Genomic DNA, 22,858 nt, shown 5'->3' with positions numbered 1-22,858 from the left:
AATCTAATTTTGTGAATTAAAATCTATTATTTAAATATACCTAAGTCAATCTTAGAACTTCTCTTTAAATACGAAAGATTTTGTTAAGTGACAAATTACACTTAAATAAAAAATTAATAACAATTCATTTAATTTATATCTAGCAGTAAATTTACGAATCTATACGTTGTAACAATTACAACTTATATCATAATTAACTGTCAAACTAACATAAAAGGTTATTAAAAACATATTAAAAGTTATTAAAATTTTATCAAATTTTTAATAAAAGTTATCAAAATCAAAATTACATAAAAAATTATGAAATTTTACATATATTATATCAAAATTAAAATTAAATTATTAATATTTTCATTATTATTATTGTAGTATCCAAGTTATTTATTAAATTAAAATTTTAAAGATAAAATGCACATGTTGAAAATTAATTTATTTATATATTCATGAAATTATTTATTTAATATTTATAAATATATTTATTTAAATTTATTTAACTTAAACGAATCAATCTCAAATTATATTTTAACATTTTAATATCTAAATGAACTAAACTAAAAAATAATGTAAATATTTTTTTATCGAATATAAACAAATTAATCGCAATCATAATAATATTCATTCATTGATTCCGTTCGATTCCATCCAACAAAACACTATTCTTGAGTTAAAATTAACAAAGAAGTTTGTAAAAGATTTTTCCTTTAATTTTTTATTCCACTAAATCAATAATGATTATGTACACGAAATTGACAATTGACATGATAGGATTCCAAATCCACCACTCATTTTTTTTTCAACAACGCGAGAGGAAAATAATAATTTAAATTTAAACTTGATTTTCTAGGAAAGAGACCCAAACATTATTTAAAAAAAAAAAATCAAACTGGGTAATGTAAACAAAGTCAATAGTGGATCTTTCAAGGAGCTTAGGGGACCATGTTGAAATTATTTTATACATAACTGATTTTTGTAATAATTTTAAATCTTTTTAATAAAAAAATTAATTTGACTCTTTCAAACTTAATTTATTGTATTGATATAAATTATTTTTTATTTTATGTATTTATATTAGACATATAATTACAAAAATTATTAATATTTAAATATTAAAACTCTTAATTTAAAAAAATTATAATTTTTAAACTTGTGTTTATTTATTACAAATGATTTTTAATTTAAAATGAATAAAATTGTTAATATTATATTTTTAGAAATATGTAAATTTAAAATTAATATATATGCAAGTATTATAATAACTAAAATTGACTTGACAAATATTCAATTATGATTTTTTTTCAAGTAATTTTTTATTATATGCTTGCTCATTTTATTTAAAAATTATTACATGTCAAAATAGTTAATATGATTAATTTAAATATCTTTTTATTTTTATAATGTAAAAATATCAAGTAAAAAATTAAAAAGTTTCAATTTATTGCATCAAAGTTTTTTATTTTATTGTTTTAAAATTTAATTTTTGTTTAAAAATATATTTTTGAGATTTTTTTACCTTAATATCTTAAATATTAAATATGATAAAATAATATATTAATATTGTAAAAAAATGCAATAATTTTATTTTTATAAAAAATATTATTAATGATTTATAATTAAAAATCATGAGATCACTTATTTAATATATTTATTTTGTTATATATATTTACATATTAACATACTTATAATTATAAATTTTGTTATTTTATTATTATATGTCTGTATCTATTTTTTATTATTAATAGATTTAATATATTTTTAAAATTTATTATAAAATATTACTTTAACCCCTTCAAAATTAAACGTCTAACCCGTAACCGAACAAAGTGGTTATCCGGGCCAGCTTAGGTCTCTTGGTCTTCTTCTTTAATTTCTACTAGACTTCCCAGCTATCTTCCATCGTTCTGCAACTTCTCCTAGTTCTCTTTCTCTACACCAACTTCGCATTAGAATTAAGAATCAGACTCTTGGAAAAGGATATCTCGAATTAAATGGAATCGAAAGAAGCTGAGGCGATGCTACAAAGCCAAGCCACAATATGGCAATTCATGTACAGCTTCGCAGATTCTATGGCACTTAAGTCTGTTGTGGAACTCCGCATAGCTGATATAATACACTCTCACGATGGGCCAGTCACTTTGGCACAAATAGCTTCACGTATTGATGGCGCTACTTCTCCGGATATTACCTGCCTCGCTCGCATCATGAGATTGCTCGTCCGGAGAAAGCTTTTCACTGTCCATCATCCTTCCGACGGTGGAGAGCCCCTCTATGGCCTGACTCACTCATCAAGATGGCTCCTACATGACTCGGAGCTAAGCCTGGCACCCATGATACTTATGGAGAACCATCCGTGGCAAATGGCTCCCTGGCACTACTTTAGCCAATGTGTTAGAGAAGGTGGCACTGCTTTCAAGATGGCTCATGGATGTGAGATGTTTGAGTTTGCATCAGGAAATCCTCAATTCAACGATCTTTTTAACGATGCCATGACCAGTACATCCAAAGTGATGACCAGAGAAATTCTATCAGGCTGTAAAGAAGGTTTCAGCTCCATAGGATCATTGGTTGACGTCGGAGGTGGGACAGGAGGCTTGGTGTTTGAGATTGTGAAAGCATATCCGCACATCAAAGGGACTAACTTCGATTTGCCACACGTCATCGAGAAAGCACCAACATACCCTGGGGTCTGCCACATTGGAGGTGATATGTTTGAGTCCATTCCTAAAGCTGATGCAGTTATCATGAAGGTAAGACCTGTTAAACGAGTTTCTAATCTTTTTTTTGACACAAACGAGTTTCTAATATTTTATTAGAATTACATTGACATTTCTTCTTTGTTAGGTATAAACTGTTGTTGACATGATTTATCTAGAAATCGTCTTTAATTGTTGAATGGGAAATACTCACGCCGAGTTTGTAGGTGAATTTTTGTGAAATTTTTTATTAAAATCAAATAAATAAAAATTAAAATAAAAAATCAAAAGTGATAAACTAAAAAAATCTTGTTACATAGATTAAGTGTGTAAAATTTAAAAATATTTTAATAAATTTTGATATATATTTTTAGATAGATATTTTTAATAAAAATATTGATAAAATTTTTATCGTTAAGTAAGTATCAATCAAATTTAAATTATAAACAATATTTTTAGTAATTTTTTTTACATATTATTGATTTTCACATTAAACTATATCAATCTATTGGTTTGAATTTTTTATTAAAACTTCTGTTAATTTTTAAAAAAATAAAACTCCATAAATTTCACATAAAGACTTCGTATAATATTAGTCAAGTCAAAAACTAATGACAACATTACTGAGAATAGTGACTAAAATCTTATAAGAGATTTATTTGGGATTTGTTAGATATTACTTGATGGATAAAAAAATTTACAAAAAAAAAAAAAAATTAAGAGAAAAAATATTATTGATAGCAAATTTGTTTACTTATAAATAGATAAAGTTTTTATAGGGTTAAGTATGAGAAAAAGATATAAAAAAATTATAGGATTTTATAAGATAGACACCCTATAAGAGTATTACGTCTTATGGGCATATATATTTAAATATTTATAAGTGGACTATAGGAGATTAAGATGATCTAGAGGAGACTAAGATGGTCTATATAAGTATGATGCATGGGTGTATATTATATGTATTTGTTTTGTGTTAAAAAGATGCACATGAGTATATCTTTATTTGGGTTGAAAATACTTCATAAGATTAGAGAAGATTGAGATAATATATGGATATTAGTTATAAGTGTTTGATTTGATTATATGTTTATAATAATTTACAACTAATGAATCTTATTTTTCATTCATAAATGTAGGTCAGTTGGTTCGAATCATGTTAAATTATTGTCTCTTATGTGATTGATTAATTGTTTGATTTCGCTTTCATTCGTTTGATTGGATTGAGATCATTTGGCCTAACAATGATATCAAAGTTGTAGTGATCCCTAACAAACATAACACTATTTTCTTTGAATTCTATCTAATAATAATTAAATTGAATAAAATGCTTTTCTTTCTTAAGCATAATTTATCCTTGTCTAATAGCTATGTGGAGGAAAGTTGGCTAAATGTTAATTATACTATCCTTTCTTTTTTTTTTTTGGGTGAAAATAAAAAAAAACTTTTAAATTTCACCATTTTACTTAGATAAATTTTTATAATTTTATTACATTTAAATAAGCTTTTAACTTTTAATTTTTACTCAAATAAATATTTAATTTTAATTTACAGTCAAATAAATCCTTATCTTTTAATTTATATCTAAATAAGCTTTTAACATGAATTGAATTTTTGTTTAAAATAATTTATTTAGATTTGAATCAAACAACAAAATTTTATTTAAGTATAATAAAAATATAAAAATTTATTTTAAAAAATAAAATAATTCAAGAGATTTTTTTATCCATTAATTATGGTATTTTTTCTTTTTTGAATATATACAATAAAATTAAATTTTTCTTAAATTCGGCGAAAATTAAATAGGAACAAATGAAACTGAACTTTCTGATTGCAAATCCTTTTGGCACTTCAGATAAAAATAGTTATTTTAATAAAAAAATGAAGTTCACAGGGAAGCAAGAATATGATCATAATTAAGCAAACTTAATTAATTCCTTTTTATATATGTATGTGTGTAGTTTATATTGCATGATTGGAGCGACGAAGATTGCATCAAAATTTTAAAAAACTGCAGAAATGCAATTCCAGCAGAAACAGGGAAAGTCATTTTAGTGGAATGCGTTTTGCAACCAGATGGTAGTGGCCTCTTTGACGATGTGAGGCTGATATTCGATCTTCTGATGCTTGCACATTGCTCTGGTGGAAAAGAAAGGACTGAACTTGAATGGAAGAAAATATTGAAGGAAGGAGGCTTCCCTCGTTACAAAATCATCAACATTCCTGCTTTGCCCTCCATTATCGAGGCCTACCCAATTGGGGAAAATAATTAAGGTAGCTATATATATATATATATGTTGATGTCATACCAGAATACATATACAAATATTCCTCGACGAACTGATTCCTGGAGATATTTGGACGTCATATGGATCGAAATAAATAGATTACAAAGGATCTTCAGTATTATGCAAATGGTATCCATCTTGTATAGTGACTTTCTCTATTGATAGGGATGATAATAAATAGTAAATAAATGGATATATGTCATTATCTGATTTATTTATGTCAAATTTATATAGTTATAAAAGGATAATTAATTGATTCGGATAAAAGATTTATTATCCGTGATAGATTCGGTGCAAATATGAATAGTATTATTTGGATATTTAATATTTGAATCTATATAAATTTTAATGAATAATAATAGGTATCCGAATCAGTATCTGAATCTATTACCTATTTACATATGTAAAATATATAAAATTTTATACCTGTAGAATGTTTCAAACCTTAAAAAATAACATTTACTTATTGTTAATTAAGAGTGAATTTGAATTTTAAATTATATTCTTATTTATTTTATATTTTTTCAAAAATTTTAAATAAACGAATATTTCAACAAATTTGAATATTTAAATCGATTCGGATTTGGATAATAATATTAAACTTAATCGGATATCTAAACGGATTTGGATATTATAAATATTAAATAAATTTAGATATAAATATCTAAAAAATAACGAATATTCACTCCTTTGCCATTCCTATCTGTCATCACGTTTTCTTTCTTCAAATTGTTCCAAGAACGTTGTTATATAATGTCAGTTACCTTTTCATCTTTTCTCAGGCTTTCTCCATTGTCTCTGCCTTAAAGCTTTTTTTTTTTTTTTTTTCTTTTATCATAACTCGGGAACAACTGTTATATGAACTAGGAATAAGCTCCTGCAATATCACGAGTTCCACTTTTTTATTATTTAAATTAAATATTTTTAAATTATTTAAAATAATTATAATTTATTTTAATAGTTATTATCTTGCTATAAGTTTTTAAAAATTAAATTAAAAATGATTTTTATGCCATCGTTTTTTTGTAAAATTTACCTAATTAAAAAAAGACAAAAGGTAAAAAAATCAAATGGAATTAACACGTGGATACTTCAAATTGACCTTTTTTTCTCACAAAATTTATCTAATAAAAATATAAAAACTAAAGATAAAAAATTAAAAAAAAAATGATAAAAAAACAAAAAATAAAAATGAAAAAAAATAGCTCATTGGAGATATTATAGATAATATATACTTTTATATATACATTAAGGTGGATCTAGATAAAGCATCATTAATCCATCATCAAACCAACTTTGTTTTTTTTATAAAAAAAAACTCAATTTCCTTAACTTTACCCGGACAAAAAATTTGCTCCCCTATTGAATCAGTCATATCAAAATTCATTGATAACAGTAACTAAGCTCACATTTATGTGCGAGAAAAAATTTGCATAAGGGATGAGTGTAGAAAAATTTGTGTTATCCAATGAGCCTTAAAATTTTATCAAGTAATTAATTATTGAAAATTATTCTCAATTGACTCTAATACTTTAAGCAGAAAATTGAAAAAATTCCCTCACCTCAAGAGTATGCAAGAGAAACTACTGTTTCACTTGCAGAGGCTCCGTCGTCGGATTAATTAAAGAAAAATCAAAATCAAAATCAAAATAGAAAGGAAGGAAACGATGATTGTTCTTGTGTAGGAAAAATTGATACTTTCAACTTTTCCCCAAAAATTATTTTTTTGAAATTTATTTTTTAAGGAAAATTGATACTTTCAACTTTTCCCCAAAAATATATTTTTTTAAATTTATTTCTAAGGAAAATTGATACTTTCAACTTTTTCTCAAAAATATATTTTTTTGAAACTTTGATTTCCAAAGAAAATTGATACTTTCAACTTTTCCTCAAAATCTTTTTTTTTGAAAATTTATTTTTAAGAAAAATTGATACTTTCAACTTTTCTCCAAAAATATTTTTTGGAAATTTATTTCTAAGGAAAATCGATACTTTCAACTTTTCCTCAAAAATCCCTTTTTTGAAAATTTATTTTTAAGGAAAATTGATACTTTCAACTTTTCTCCAAAAATACTTTTTGAAAATTTATTTCTAAGGAAAATTGATACTTTCAACTTTTCCTCAAAAATATTTTTTTGATTTTTATTTAAAGAATATAAAACAAAATAAAAGTAAAAGTAAATAAAGAAGAAAAAAAATAAAGAAAAGTAAAACAAAAATAAAAATAAGATAAAGATAAAAATATTAAATAAATCTAATCTAATAAATAAAAAAATAGAAAAACAAATAAACAAATAAACAAAAAAAAAAAAAAAAAACCTGGAGCGGCTCGGATCGCGGCTCGGCTCGGCTCAAGGAATAGAAAACGGCTCGAGGGACGGCTTGGGAAGCTCGGCTCGGCTCGGCTTGGCTCGGAGGGGGGCAGGCACGCGCGGGTCAGAAACGGGTTGACGCTCGGGTCGGGTCGGGTTTCGACAAAACGCGCGGATCCTCTGGTTACTTAAGGCCAAAATGACGTCGTTTTAAACGGGTATAAAAGGCACTTCCCTCTGTTTTTCGGTAGAACCCCTCTCCTCTCTCTCTCTCTTCTTCCTTTTTCCTCTTCCTTCTCTCTAAAAATTGAAGAACATCGATGGAATTTTCACTGGATTCTGGAAAAAGTCACCGAAATCTGGAAATTTTTACCGGAAGTTGGTCGAAAGATCACCGGTTTCTGGGATTCTTCATCGAAAACTGGGTTGGTCACCGAAAACTTCAAGGTTGGCAGGAATTTTCGTCGAAAAATTCAAACTTCGCCGAAATTTTCGTCGAAATTTTTTCGCCAAAAATTTCTAAAAAATTATTTTCGATCCTTACAGCTATCCTAACTCTTCTCAACCTTCTTTAGCCTTCGAAAACTCTTCTATACACCTCTTTTCTCTCAAATTCAGTAGTTTTGCTCACTATTTTCTTTGTGTTCTCCTCATCTGTTCTAGGAGGGTGGCTTTTATAGGGGTTGATCAGGAGTTTCTGATCAATCCCAATTCCTCCTTGGACGGGGATTCAATTTTTGAATCCAATTGGACTCTTTTGATTGAATCCCCACTCCTAGTAGGATTCTTCAACATTTAATCTTAGCCATCAAAAAAGAAGAAAAAAAAGAAAAATAATAATACTATCAGATAATCAAACAAAATCAGATGGATGAATAAAATAAAATTAACAGATAATTAAAATATAAAATAAGATAAATCCAAAAATATTTACCAAAAAAAAAATGATAATGATAATAATAATATAATAATAATGATAACATAATAATAACAAATATAACTATATAAATAAAATACATATAAATATTAACAGAAAAAAAAATATATATATATTAATACACAATAATAATAATAATAAATAATAAAATACATAAAATACAAAAGAAAGAAAAAAAAATAATAAAAATAATACCAGATAGAAATTGAATTGGGCTTACCCTTTTGGGCCAGGCCTAATTGATCTGGGTCTGGACCCAATTGGGTGTCTACAGCTGCCCCTCTTTGCACATTTTCTGTGAAACAAAAATTGCGCAAAGACGTAGACACCCAATCAAGACTCAACTCAACATTGTCATTTTTTTTTATTTTTTTGTGTTTTTTTATTTTTTTTTGTTTTTTTGTTTTTTTTTTTTTTTTACCAAAGCTCCTCTAAACAGAGGCTCAACGACTTTGAGAAACATAAATTGCTCCTCTAAACAGAGGCATCACGACTTTTGAAAAGTAAATTGCTCTTCTAAACAGAGGCACCACGACTTTGAAAAAGTAAATTGCTCCTCTAAACAGAGGCACCACGACTTTTGAAAAGTAAATTGCTCCTCTAAACAGAGGCATCATGACTTTTGAAAAGTAAATTGCTCCTCTAAACAAAGGCACCACGACTTTGGAAAAGTAAATTGCTCCTCTAAACAGAGGTACCACGACTTTGGAAAAGTAAATTACTCCTCTAAACAGAGGCACCATGACTTTTGAAAAGTAAATTGCTCCTCTAAACAGAGGCACCATGACTTTGAAAAATAAATTGCTCCTCTAAATAGAGGCACCACGACTTTTAAAAAGTAAATTGCTCCTCTAAACAGAGGCACCACGACTTTTGAAAAGTAAATTACTCCTTGACAATCATGTCCAAAGGAGTTGAAAGTTGTGTTTGAAGGAATTTCAGGGGATTATGCCCAAAGGTCTTATAAATCAACCCTGATACCAGAAGACATCCTATTTCAAGGATTAGGAACTTACCTGACAAGCTTTTTTTTTTAATTTTGCAAAATATCTTCATATCTGTCTTCTCCATGTGGGATCTTGGAACACCCCTGCTTCTTGGATTTATACACTATACTTTTCTGAAAGTAGTGTATGCTATGCAAATGCATATGAATTTCAATGCATGCTATGCAAATGTTGGCCAATTAATTCCTGTTCAATGTATGGTACTCAAGTTTCTCAAGTTTTCCTTGGGCATCAAGCCCTTTGATTCTTCGGAGATCCGGTTACACTGTTCTTCTAAGACCGAACCAGTGTAGCTCTCAATTGTCTTTTTCACTCATATTCTTCCTTGTCCAGTTCCTCAATACTTTGGAATAAGCTTTATCAATCGATCATCACTTGACCATCATTTAATGAATTTCTCAACACTAGCAAATTTCAAAACAAATTTCATCCACCATCACTGGGCTATTACTGATGGGTGTCTCAGCATTAACCATTCCAAAACAAACTCTATCCACTGATTGTTCAATCATAACTTGCAAGTCATATCGACCAATTCATCTTTGTACTCATCACTTTTCAAGATTTGCCTCATTATATTCTTCATTTGATCACATCATATATCCTTCCAAATCATCTCTTTTAGGTCTCTACCATTTTGTCACCATCATCATCTTAGATTTCTTTTCAAATGAATACAAGACTCTTTTAAGCACATATTCATTCATTCATTATCATTTCAAATCTTGACAAGTACAATGCAATCAAGCATTTTCTCAATTCATTCTAAGGGTGTAACAATAAGGGAACAGAAGATGAACTATGGTAAAGATAATCAATGAAGATCTATTTTGGTACAGAATAAATGGGAAAAAAAATGTCATTGGGATGGATGGTATGTCCAAATGATGAATATTCAGACAATTTTTAACATTAATCTGGGATTCTTTTTTAAAAACTCATTCCATTTACTGTTGAAGTCAACTTGAGCTTGGCGAACTTTACCCCAGTCTTTGAGGGATCTTCAGATGTCTTTGATCTTCCATTCATGTGAGCCATTTGACCTGAATCTTTTTCTATCAACCTTTTGAATCTCTTTTTTCATTTTTTTTTAATTTTTTCTTCTTTTTTTCTTTTTTTTTTCTTTTTTTTTTCATCATCTTTTTTTTTTCTCATTCTTCACCTATTATTGACATCCTTCATACATCAAACTTTTAGAGTAATGTAGCATGATTCCATTGCTTCATCATAAGCATACCTTCGCTCAACATATGATCATTCAAGTTGAGTATTCACATTTGATCCAAATGGACTTTTCAAGGTTGTAATGTAGGCCAAAGTGAAGGGTCATAAAAAAATGGATATAATAGGCTTAAAACATGTATTAAAAAGGGTCAAAACCAAAGGATCATTTGATACAACTTGGCATTTTACCCCCATCATTTCACTGCTTTTTCTTTCCTCACACAAAGGATTTTCATTACTTTGCCCCAAGTCATGTGTGGCATTTATTTTTTCTTTTTTCTTTTTTTTTTCTTTCTTTCCATTTTTGAGACCTTTTGTAAAATTTTTTCAAAAATTACCCCCCAGTGTAGAGGGTGATCCTTGGTTAGGGTTCTTCAGAAAAAAAATCATAACAAGCTCAAAGGGGTAGCAATAAATGGTTTTTCAAATGGTAAAAGAAAGATGGCCATTTTTCATCTCAATTATGAATACCTTTCTTGAACATCATCTATTGAACAAAGCTTATGAACTTGTATAAAAGATTGTACATCTTCAAGATATATCTATTTCACCTCCGATAACAGCTTACTTTTTGCTCAAATCATTTTCTCATATTAATATGGATGAGTTCTCAAAATTAAATCCCAGAATTATTGTTATCATTGTCTAAATATTCATCATCTGAAATTTAAGAATGAGAATGTAAAGTTATGAAAGGTAACAGAGCATGGAGTAATGGTCAAGTGAAAGAGAAAAATATAATGAAATGCATTGACTTGCCTTTATTAAAATGATAACAAGTGAAGTCACATTGCAAAAAGAAATTCAACAATCACTCGAAAAGAAATCCTAACATGACAAAAGAAACCTTCAACCAGCCTGATCTCTATTTTTTAAAATTGTCCCCTCAATTCATTGTGACTCTTCGGACCCTTTCTGTTCTTGACTTTCACTCAGAGCGCTAACATTAGATGTTGTTGCTTTTTCTTGATCAAAACTTACCATTCCATCATTGATCAACCGTTGCACCTTATACTTTAAAGCAGTGCAATTTTTAGTAGAATGGCCAGTAATTCCATAGTGATAGTCGCAGTGGGCTGTAGGATCATACCACTTTGGGTAGGGTGGTTTAAGCGGCTCCACATAGCTGGGGGCAATCAAATGGCTATTATAGAGTTCTCGATATAACTCTGTATAAGTCATAGGGATTGGATCAAATACAGGTTTTTCTCGAGTAGTTCGTTGTTCTCGTGAACCACTTGCTGGGTTAATAGGGCGAATTTGGGTTCTTACAGGAGCTTGAATGTTAAAGCTATATGTAAGATCTTGAGGGCTAAAATAAGATGGTTGTGGAGTTAGTTGATATGGGTAGGATGAGGTATTATTCACAGCAGGATAATATGGAGAGTAACCTTAGGATGGATAGGGTTGATAACCCCTGAATTGTTGTCTATCAAAGCTCACAGCTTGAGCTTGAGCTTCTTTCTTTTCTGATGTCTTCTTGGTTTCTCCTCCTCTCAACTTGCCATTTTTTATGGCACTTTCAATAATTTCTCCAGAGATTACCATGTCAGCAAAATTTTTTGTTGCATTCCCTATCATCTTTTCATAATAGAGAGGTTTTAAAGTGCTAACAAACAATACAGTAGTCTCTTTTTCTGTCAATGGAGGTTGTACCTGTGAAGCTATATCTCTCCATCTCTGGGCGTATTCTTTAAAAGACTCGTTTGCCTTTTTCTCCAGATTCTGCAAAGACAAACGATCTGGGGCCAAATCAATAATGTGTCGATATTGACTGATAAAGTCATGAGCCATATCGCTCCAAGAGCGAATGTGGGTCCTATCCAATTGAACACACCACCTGGCAGCAGAACCAGTAAGGCTATCCTAGAAGACATGTATCAAGAGTTTTTCATCATGTGCATATGCTGCCATCTTTTTGCAATACATGGTGATGTGGGTTTTGGGGCACTTTGTACCGTCGTATTTTCTAAATTTTGGTACTTTGAACTTATAGGGGATAACCACATCAGAAACTAGACAGAGCCTAGCAGCATCAACTGACCCATAAAAGTTAAATCCTTCCACAGCCCGTAGCCTCTGTTCTAGCATGCTAATCTTAGAATTTTCTTCAGCTTCCACCCTCATCTTTTCTTTTTCCTTCTCTTTTAAATCATCTGGATCAGGAATTGGTTCTGCTGCCTTTTCAGTGAAGACAGGATTTATATAACTATTATATTGCCCTGGTTAAAAGCTGATGACATTTCAGGATATGTTGGATATGCGAATTGTTGTGGAGGGACCTCTTGAGCAGACTGGGCTTGAGGTGGGCCAAAACTTGGAGGGTACAATGGGTTAACCACTTCTTGCTGGCTTGTACTTCCTTCAACTCTTTTTCCTTTATTCATATTATTGAGAGCCTCCAGAATCTTGCTAAGTTCATTTTCAATCTTCTCCTAAGCTTTTTCTAGCTTTTCAAATCTATGAGAACTTTCTTCTTCCATTTACCTTGCTCTGGATCTTGTGTTGTATGGATGAGCAGGGTTTTCGCTAGATGGAGCTATCCTCGGACCTTGAGTACCATACTTATGATTAGAAATATTATGCTGTACCTTATGTATGATGTTTTGATACACAAATGAAATGTACATTTTTTTAAAGAAATCTAGTATGAAATGAATGCAAATGATTGTGTTAAAACATGATCATGAAAATAATGCAGATGCATACAATCAGACAAACAACATAGTTAGTTCCATGGATGAGAAGAAAGTGATGCTAGTGCATAATGTTACATATGATAAAAATAATACACAAAGTTAAACAATCGAAATGATTAGACAAACACTTTTTTTATGTCCTAATTTCAAGGTATATCTATCATTGGGTAGAAAGGGCTCTATCTTAGGTGTAGACACTCTTAAGGTTCACTACATGCGATTTTAAGGTCAGAGTCTAAAGGTCCTCAAATTGCTCCTTACATCCCTGTCCATCACAGACTAGTAAGGCACTCTAATCCTCACCCATTATAGGCTACAAGCGAAAAATGTTCAATTTGAGTGGGAGTATTTCGCTAGCCACTGCAGAGGTATTAGACCTCACGAAAGCAATAGGTACTTTACTCCCTCCTAGAGGGACGAAGCTCGGGTGTAGAGCTCATGTTATGCACATGCATATGAATGACATAACTAACAAGATACATAAACATGAATGAATAATAACACATATATACAAAAAGGTTCAATTTTATTAGGCTTTTTGGATAACATAAATTATTTGCTGGCCTGACTCTCAAAGTCCCTAGTGGAGTCACCAAGCTATCATAACGTCTAGATCCAGGGATCTATCGCTAGACATTGACTTTTAGGGAGTTGCCACCATCTTTTTATCTAGGTGCGATTGGCCACCTAAAGAATCTGTCCTTTCAGGGAACACCTAAGCTTAAGGGTCCCTAAAAGAATAGGTTCAGGTCTGCTAACCAGAACAAAGTTCGGGAGTTCGGTTACGTGTGAGAAAGGTTATAGCACCCTCACAACGCCCATCAAAAGATGGTACCAGCTGAAATTTGTGTTATCCAATGAGCCTTAAAATTTTACCAAGTAATTAATTATTGAAAATTATTCTCAATTGACTCTAATACTTTTAGCAAAAAATTGAGAAAATTCCCTCACCTCAAGAGTATACAAGAAAAACTACTGTTTCACTTGCAGATGCTCCGTCGTTGGATTAATTAAAGAAAAATCAAAATTAAAATCAAAATAGAAAGGAAGGAAACGATGATTGTTCTTGTGTAGGGAAAATTGATACTTTCAACTTTTCCCCAAAAATTATTTTTTTGAAATTTATTTTTTAAGGAAAATTGATACTTTCAACTTTTCCCCAAAAATATTTTTTTTGAAATTTATTTCTAAGGAAAATTGATACTTTCAACTTTTTCTCAAAAATATTTTTTTGAAATTTATTTCTAAGGAAAATTGATACTTTCAACTTTTCCTCAAAATTTTTTTTTTTGAAACTTTGATTTCCAAAGAAAATTGATACTTTCAACTTTTCCTCAAAAATCTTTTTTTCTGAAAATTTATTTTTAAGAAAAATTGATACTTTCAACTTTTCCTCAAAAATATTTTTTGGAAATTTATTTCTAAGGAAAATTGATACTTTCAACTTTTCCTCAAAAATATTTTTTTTTGAAACTTTGATTTCCAAGGAAAATTGATACTTTCAACTTTTCCTCAAAAATCCCCTTTTTGAAAATTTATTTTTAAGGAAAATTGATACTTTCAACTTGTCCCCAAAAATATTTTTTGGAAATTTATTTCTAAAGAAAATTGATACTTTCAACTTTTCCTCAAAAATATTTTTTTGATTTTTATTTAAAGAATATAAAACAAAATAAAAGTAAAAGTAAATAAAGAAGAAAAAAATAAAAAAAAGTAAAACAAAAATAAAAATAAGATAAAGATAAAAAAAATATTAAATAAATCTAATCTAATAAATAAAAAAATAGAAAAACAAATAAACAAATAAATGAAAATAAAAAATAAAAAAAATCTGGAGCGGCTCGGATCGCGGCTCGGCTCAGCTTGGCTCAAGGAAGAGAAAACGGCTCGAGGGGAGGCTTGGGAAGCTCGGCTCGGCTTGGCTCGGAGGGGGGCAGGCACGCACGGGTCAGAAGCGGGTCGACGCTCGGGTCGGGTCGGGTTTCGGCAAAACGCGCGGATCCTCTGGTTACTTAAGGCTAAAACGACGTCGTTTTAAGCGGGTATAAAAGACACTTCCTTCTGTTTTTCGACAGAACCCCTCTCCTCTCTCTCTCTCTTCTTCCTTTTTCCTCTCCCTTCTCTCTAAAAACTGAAGAACACCGATGGAATTTTCGTCGGATTCTGGAAAAAGTCACCGGAATCTGGAAATTTTTATCGGAAGTTGGTCGGAAGATCACCGGTTTCTGGGATTCTTCACCGGAAACTGGGTTGGTCACCGGAAACTTCAAGGTTGGCCAAAATTTTTGCCGAAAGATTCAAACTTCGCCGACATTTTCGTCGGAATCTGGAAATTTCCCAAAAATTTCTAAAAAAATTTTTCGCCAAAAATTTCTAAAAAATTATTTTCGATCCCTATAGCTATCCTAACTCTTCTCAACCTTCTTTAGCCTTCGAAAACTCTTATATACACCTCTTTTCTCTCAAATTCAGTAGCTTTGCTCACTGTTTTCTTTGTGTTCTCCTCATCTGTTCCAGGAGGGTGGCTTTTATAGGGGTTGATCAGGAGTTCCTGATCAATCCCAATTCCTCCTTGGACGGGGATTCAATCTTTGAATCCAATTGGACTCTTTTGATTGAATCCCCACTTCTAGTAGGATTCTTCAACATTTAATCTTAGCCATCAAAAAAGAAGAAAAAAAAGAAAAATAATAATACTATCAGATAATCAAACAAAATCAGATGGATGAATAAAATAAAATTAACAGATAATTAAAATATAAAATAAGATAAATCCAAAAATATTTACCAGAAAAAAAATGATAATGATAATAATAATATAATAATAATGATAACATAATAATAACAAATATAACTATATAAATAAAATACATATAAATATTAACAGAAAAAAAATAAAAAAATATATTAATACACAATAATAATAATAATAAATAATAAAATACATAAAATACAAAAGAAAGAAAAAAAATAATAAAAATAATACCAGATAGAAATTGAATTGGACTTACCCTTTTGGGCTAGGCCCAATTGATCTGGGCCTAGACCCAATTAGGTGTCTACATTAGTAATCTCTTGATGTAATTTTAATAATTAATCTTTTGATATTTATGATATATTTTTAGTAATCATTGATAAATTTTGCATCATCGTATATTTAACAATCGATTCTTGTAAGAAAGTGTGGTTTTAATTATTCTATAAGATAATTTTTTATATAATAATAGTATTAATTTATTCGAATTTAGAATTTTGACTAAATTTCATTAAATAAGTTTGTAGTAGGTTTATCCTTGTCTCTCAAAATAAAATTTCTAACTACTAGTAACCAAAGTTCAATTCTTGACAAGATTAAGTACAAAAAATTTATATAGGATTGACAATTAAGCTATCATTAATTTATTATTATGTTATTAGCAATTTATTGCTAAACTATGAATAATATATTGCTAAATTATCAATGATTTACTATTAAATTAGCATTAATTTATTACTAAGTTGTGAATGATTTTTTACTAAATTATGAATAATTTACTACTAAATTTTTGATGATTTATTACTAAGTTACTGATGATCTATTATAAAATTATAACTAATTTATTATTAATTTATCAATAATTTATTATAAAGTTATCAACAATTAACTAATTTATTGCTAAATTTTTACTAATTTATAATTAAGTTATTAGTGATTTACTACAAAGTTATTAATAATTTATATCTAAATTATCAATGATTTACTATTATGTTATTATGCTTTTACTATTATATTATTATTGATTTACTACTTAATTTTTGATTATTACTACAAAATCATAATAGTTTTATTATTAAATTAACCATGACTCATTATCAAGTTAGCACTAATTTATATTAAATAATCTATAATTTACTGTTAAGTTATTAATGATTAATTACTATTAAGTTACATTGATTTACTTTTAAATTTCTAATTAATTAACTGCTAAATTATCATTGATTAACTATTAAGTTAATTATGATTTACTATTAAGTTATTCATAGTTTACTACTAAGTGTAGCAATTAATTACTATAAACTAAAACCGGTTTCCTATTAAATTATCATTAATTTATTATTAAGCTATCATTGATTTGTTACTAAGATATCAATAATTAGCAACTAAGTTATCACTTGTTTTTTAATTAACTTATCATTGACTTACTAATATATTGTTATGCACTGACAACCATGAAACATGAATAATATATGAGATAATTTTTTTATATAATAACATTATTATTTTATTTATGTTTCTCACTAATTTTTTTAATAAATAAGTTCATGATAGGTTTATCCTAACTCTCAAAATGAAAGTTTTTACTTCATTTTTGCTAGTTACTAATGTTCAATTCTTTGACAACTTCAAGTATAAAAAAAATTATCAATGATTCATAATTAAATTATAAGCTATTTACTATTAAATTATGAATGATTTATTATTAAATTATTAATAATTTTCTTCTCATTTATAAATGACTTACTATTAAATTATGAATGAGTTATCATTAATAATGAATGATTTCTATTAAATTGTTGGTAATTTACCACTAAGTTATTGATGATTTATTATAAAGTTATAACTTATTTACTACTAATTTACAAATAATTCTCTAAAAAGTTATCAATAATTAATTAATTTACTATTAAATTGTCACTGATTTACAACTAAATTATTAGTAATTTACTATTATATTATTAGTGATTTACTGCTAAGTTATTAATTTACTATTAAATTATCAATGATTTACTATTATATTTTTATATATTTATTATATTATTATTATTAATTTACTACTTAATTTTTTATTATTTATTATAAAATTATCACTGATTTATCACTAAATTATTTACCATTCACTATTAAGTTATTAATTATTTATACTAAATTATAAATGATTTATTATTACATTATCACTAATTAACTATTATGCTATCACTAATTTACTACTAAGTTATATTAATTTACGTTTAAGTTTTCAATGATTAATTATTAAATTATCAATTATTTACTACTAATTTATAATTGATTTACTATTAAATTATTTATTATTTGCTACTATCAATTAATTACTGTTAAATTGAAACTGATTTACTATTAATTTATTACTAATTTACTATTAACTTATCATTGATTTATTACTAAGCTATCAATAATTAAATACTAAGTTATCACTTATTTTTTGTTAAGTTATAATTGATTTGTACTATATTATTATGTATTTATAACTATATTATAATTGATTTACCATTAAATTATTATACATATATTATTATATTACTACTGATTTACTAAGAAGTTGTTAATTATTTACTACTAAATTATCATTTATTTATTATTAAATTATCACTAATTTACTATTAAATTATCCATAACTTACTATGCAATTATCTTTGATTTAGAATAAAGTTATTATTATTTTGTCTAAATTATCACTAATTTATAACAAAATTATCAATAATCTACTACTATATTATTATATATTTACTACTATATTATAATTGATTTATTACTAAATCTTCTATAATTAGTGTAATTGTGTAAAATATATAATTAAAATCTTAATTGTAAGACTATATAAATAAATATATTTTATTTTTTGTCTTCATACTTTAAAGTTTTTATCATGCGGCTAATTAGTTTAATTGTAAGTCTTCTTTTCCTTATTTGAAGAATTGGTTGGACATGCATGATTGGCATGTAGAATATTATTAAGGGGAGTCTAACAAATTAAAAATTACTTTTAATATTATTTAGAGTTCACACTTTTATACGTATATAAAGTAAATGATATATGTATTTAAACACACTTATGATCAAATTTATAACAATCCCATTTTACAACAATAGCATAGATCATTAATGTCTTAAAAAAATTACATGAATAATTTTGGAATAAATCAGTTCTCAGATGCATATTTATTTACATATAATTAAGAGTTTAGATTTGATACATTATTAATATATAAACTTTATATTTTATCAGTAAGTTGAAAAATATCAAGTCATGAATAAATAAATATCAGTCTTTAAAATAAATATATAAAAAATTAATATTTTTTAAAAAATTTACTCATTAATGAGTTGACATCATCTTATTCACCTTTTTAATGAAATAATATCTTTTGATTCACTGACAATATATAAATTTAATGTATCAAATATAAATCTTATCATAAATTTACTTATAACTAATACAAAACAAAAGTACCACTCTCTATATGTGAACTAATGTGAAATGCCTCTAGTTGAAGAGCCAATTTCCTAGTGCGCAAAGAATGGGTCAAATAGAACGACCCTTGGTTGATTTCCAGTAAATAATATAGAAATTCACAGTGATATATTTTGAACCTGCCTTGCATCTTGCTTAGTATATTGACCTGATCAACACTTATGCGACCACTTAAAATAAGGGGAAAATGAAATGAAGCCTCATCTTGCACTTTAATGCAACTTAAATGTTTCTCAAGAACTCAAATGCATTAATATTCAATTCAAAGGAGTCCCAGAAACAATATTTAAAACACTCAACTCACTGCAAGATTAAAATTAAGGGGGAGCACAACGTACAGGAATACGCCGCTAGATGGGACTCCTACAAGAAGGACAATCCTTCTTCCCCTGTTTCTCATGGAGTTCATTGCATGTAGTGTAAACAACCTGATGAGCACAGGGGATAAAAACTAAAGACATCTCCTCTGACAAGCACATCACACATTCACGTTCGCGTTTCACGCCTTTTCCTGACAAGTCCTGGAAATCTGTCACCAATTCTGAGATAAAAGGGGCTTGAGACTCCTTTTGAACCGTTTCATGTCTGCTATCAGCATATCTACCCACATAGCTTCCATCAATGCGTTTTCGAAGTGCAGCAATTTTTGAAGAATCTATCTTCAGCCTCAATTGAGAGATTTCCTTTCCAAGTTTCTGAATATCCTCTTTGTACTTCTGCAAGCTGGTTTCTGCTTTTGACTTAATTTAACACTATGCATAATACATCATAAGTTATCAATATATGAAATAGTACAAAAATTATATAAAGAGGTTCCGACAATTTTATCAAAGATTCTTAAAATTATATTAATGATTACAAAATTTATATCATAATTAGTTACCAAACTATCATAAAAGATTACTAAAATTATATTGAAAATTATTAAAATTTTATCAAATTTTATCAAAATTTTAACAAAGATTATCAAAATTTTAACAAAGATTATCAAAATTAAAATTATATAAAAAAAATCAAAATTTACTATTAAAATTAAATTATTAGTATTTATCATTATTATTATTATTATAGTATCTAAATTATTTATTAAATTAAACTTTTAAAAATAAGATGCACATGTTAAAAATTAATTTATTTATATATTCATTAAAATATTTATTCAATATTCATAAATATATTCATTTAAACTTACTTAATTTAAATGAATCAATCTTAAACTATATTTTATATTTTAATAACTAAATAAAATAAACTCAAAAATAAAATAAATATTTTTTACCGAATATAAACCACTCTAAAAATAAACAAATTAATCGCTATCATAATGATATTCGTTCATAGATTCCGTGCGATTCCACCTCCTCTTAAAAACTATTCTTGAGTTAAAATTAACAAAGAAGTTTGTAAAAGATTTTTCCTTTAATTTTTTATTCTACTAAATCAATAATGATTACATAAACAAAATTGACAATGACATGATTGAATTGCCAAATCCAGCACTCATGTTTTTCTTTTTTTCAACAACACGAGGAAAATAATAATTTAAATTTAAACTTGATTTTCTAAGAAAGAGAACCATCCGTGGCAAATGGCTCCCTGGCGCTACTTTAGCCAATGTGTCAAAGAAGGTGGCACTGCTTTCAAGAAGGCTCATGGATGTGAGATTTTTGAGTTTGCATCAGGAAATCCTGAATTCAACGATCTTTTTAACGATGCCATGATATGCACATCCAAAGTGGTGATCAGGGAAATTCTATCAGGCTATAAAGAAGGTTTCAGCTCCATAGGATCATTGGTTGACGTCGGAGGTGGGACAGGAGGCTTGATGTCTGAGATTGTGAAAGCATATCCGCACATCATAGGGACTAACTTCGATTTGCCACACGTCATCGAGAAAGCACCGACATACCCTGGGGTCTGCCACATTGCAGGTGATATGTTTGAGTCCATTCCTAAAGCTGATGCAGTTACCATGAAGGTAAGACCTGTTAAACGAGTTTCTAATATTTTATTGGAATCACATTGACCTTTCTTCTTTGTTACGTAAAAACTGTTGTTGACATGATTGAACTGGAATCGTCTTTAATTGTTGTATTGATCAAGTCAAAAACTAACGACAACATAACACTCTTTTCTTTGAATTCTGTCTAATAATAATTAAATTGAATAGAATGCTTTTCTTTTTGAAGCATATATGTATCCTTGTCTACCAGTTTGGTGGAGAGCAGTTGGATATATTAATTATACTATCCTCTCAGTTTTTGGGTGAAAATAAAAAAAAATTTTAAATCTCACTGGATAAATTTTTATAATTTTATTACATTTAAATAAATTTTTAATTTTTAATTTATAATAAAGTAAACTTTTAATTTTTAATTTATATCTAAATAAGCTTTTAACATAAATTAATTTTTTATTTAAAATAATAATTTATTTAGATTTGAATCAAATAATAAAAATTTATTTAAGTATAATAAAAAGATAAAATTTTATTTTAAAAAATAAAATAATTCAAGAGATTTTTTTAATATTTTATTTTTTGTCCATTAATTATGATATCTTTTCTTTATTGAATACAATAAATTTAAATATTTTCTTAAATTTGGCGAAAATTAAATAGGAACAAATGAGACTGAACATTGTAATAGCAAATCCTTTTGGCACTTTAGATGAAAATAGATTTTTAATAAAAAAAAAAATGAAGTTCACAGGGAAGCAAGAATATGATCTTAGTTAAGCAAACTTAATGAATTCCTTTTTATATATGTGTCTGTAGTATACATTGCATAACTGGAGCGACGAAGATTGCATCAAAATTTTAAGAATCTGCAGAGATGCAATTCCAGCAGAAACAGGGAAAGTCATTTAAGTGGAATGCATTTTGCAACCAGATGGTAGTGGCCTCTTTGACGACGTGAGGCTGATATTCGATCTCCTGATGCTTGCACATTGCTCCGGTGGAAAACAAAGGACTGAACTTGAATGGAAGAAAATATTGAAGGAAGGAGGCTTCCCTCGTTACAAAATCATCAACATTGCTGCTTTGCCCTCCATTATCGAGGCCTACCCAATCGGGGAAAATAATTAAGGTAGCTATATATATATATATGTATGTGTGTGTATGTATGTATGTATATATATATATATGTTGATGTCATACCAGAATACGCATACGAGTTTTCCTCGACGAACCCTATTCCTGGAGATATTTGGACGTCATATGGACCGAAATGGGGAGATTACAAAGGACCTTCAGTATTATGCAAATGGTATCCATCTTGTATAGTGACTTCATCTATTGTTAGGGATAATAATGAATAATAAATAAATGGATATTTGTCATTATCTGATTTATTTATGTTAAATTTAAATAATTATAAATGATAATTAATGGATTCGGATAAGAAATTGATTATCCTTGTATTTGGTGCGAATACAAATAGTATTATT

The 22,858-nt window shown here is 28.0% G+C and overlaps 2 protein-coding genes across 3 annotated transcripts; both read left to right on the top strand.

Moving 5' to 3' along the window:
- The first annotated feature begins 1,801 nt into the window (after positions 1 to 1,801).
- Positions 1,802 to 5,229, top strand: LOC111307437 ((R,S)-reticuline 7-O-methyltransferase-like). 2 transcript variants are annotated; one of them, XM_089751384.1, is made up of 2 exons: positions 1,802 to 2,744; positions 4,708 to 4,923. In XM_089751384.1, the coding sequence occupies exons 1-2, from the start codon at positions 1,986 to 1,988 to the stop codon at positions 4,771 to 4,773; spliced, it is 825 nt and encodes a 274-aa protein (XP_089607510.1). In that variant the 5' UTR covers positions 1,802 to 1,985; the 3' UTR covers positions 4,774 to 4,923. The 2 variants fall into 2 exon arrangements, with proteins under 2 accessions (XP_089607510.1, XP_022761190.1); XM_022905455.2 differs by having other exon boundaries at positions 1,803 to 2,744; positions 4,652 to 5,229.
- Positions 5,230 to 20,917: 15,688 nt separating this feature from the next.
- LOC111307156 ((R,S)-reticuline 7-O-methyltransferase-like) lies at positions 20,918 to 22,523 on the top strand. Its single transcript, XM_089751385.1, has 2 exons — positions 20,918 to 21,386; positions 22,185 to 22,523. The coding sequence occupies exons 1-2, from the start codon at positions 20,997 to 20,999 to the stop codon at positions 22,275 to 22,277; spliced, it is 483 nt and encodes a 160-aa protein (XP_089607511.1). The 5' UTR covers positions 20,918 to 20,996; the 3' UTR covers positions 22,278 to 22,523.
- The last annotated feature ends 335 nt before the right edge of the window (positions 22,524 to 22,858 follow it).

Source organism: Durio zibethinus, chromosome 22, assembly GCF_047325235.1.
Source record: "Durio zibethinus cultivar Kanyao isolate XHJ-2024 chromosome 22, ASM4732523v1, whole genome shotgun sequence".
NCBI lineage: Eukaryota > Viridiplantae > Streptophyta > Magnoliopsida > Malvales > Malvaceae > Durio > Durio zibethinus.
The sequence above is the reverse complement of the archived record's forward strand: the minus strand, read 5'-3'. Positions and strand labels throughout refer to the sequence as shown.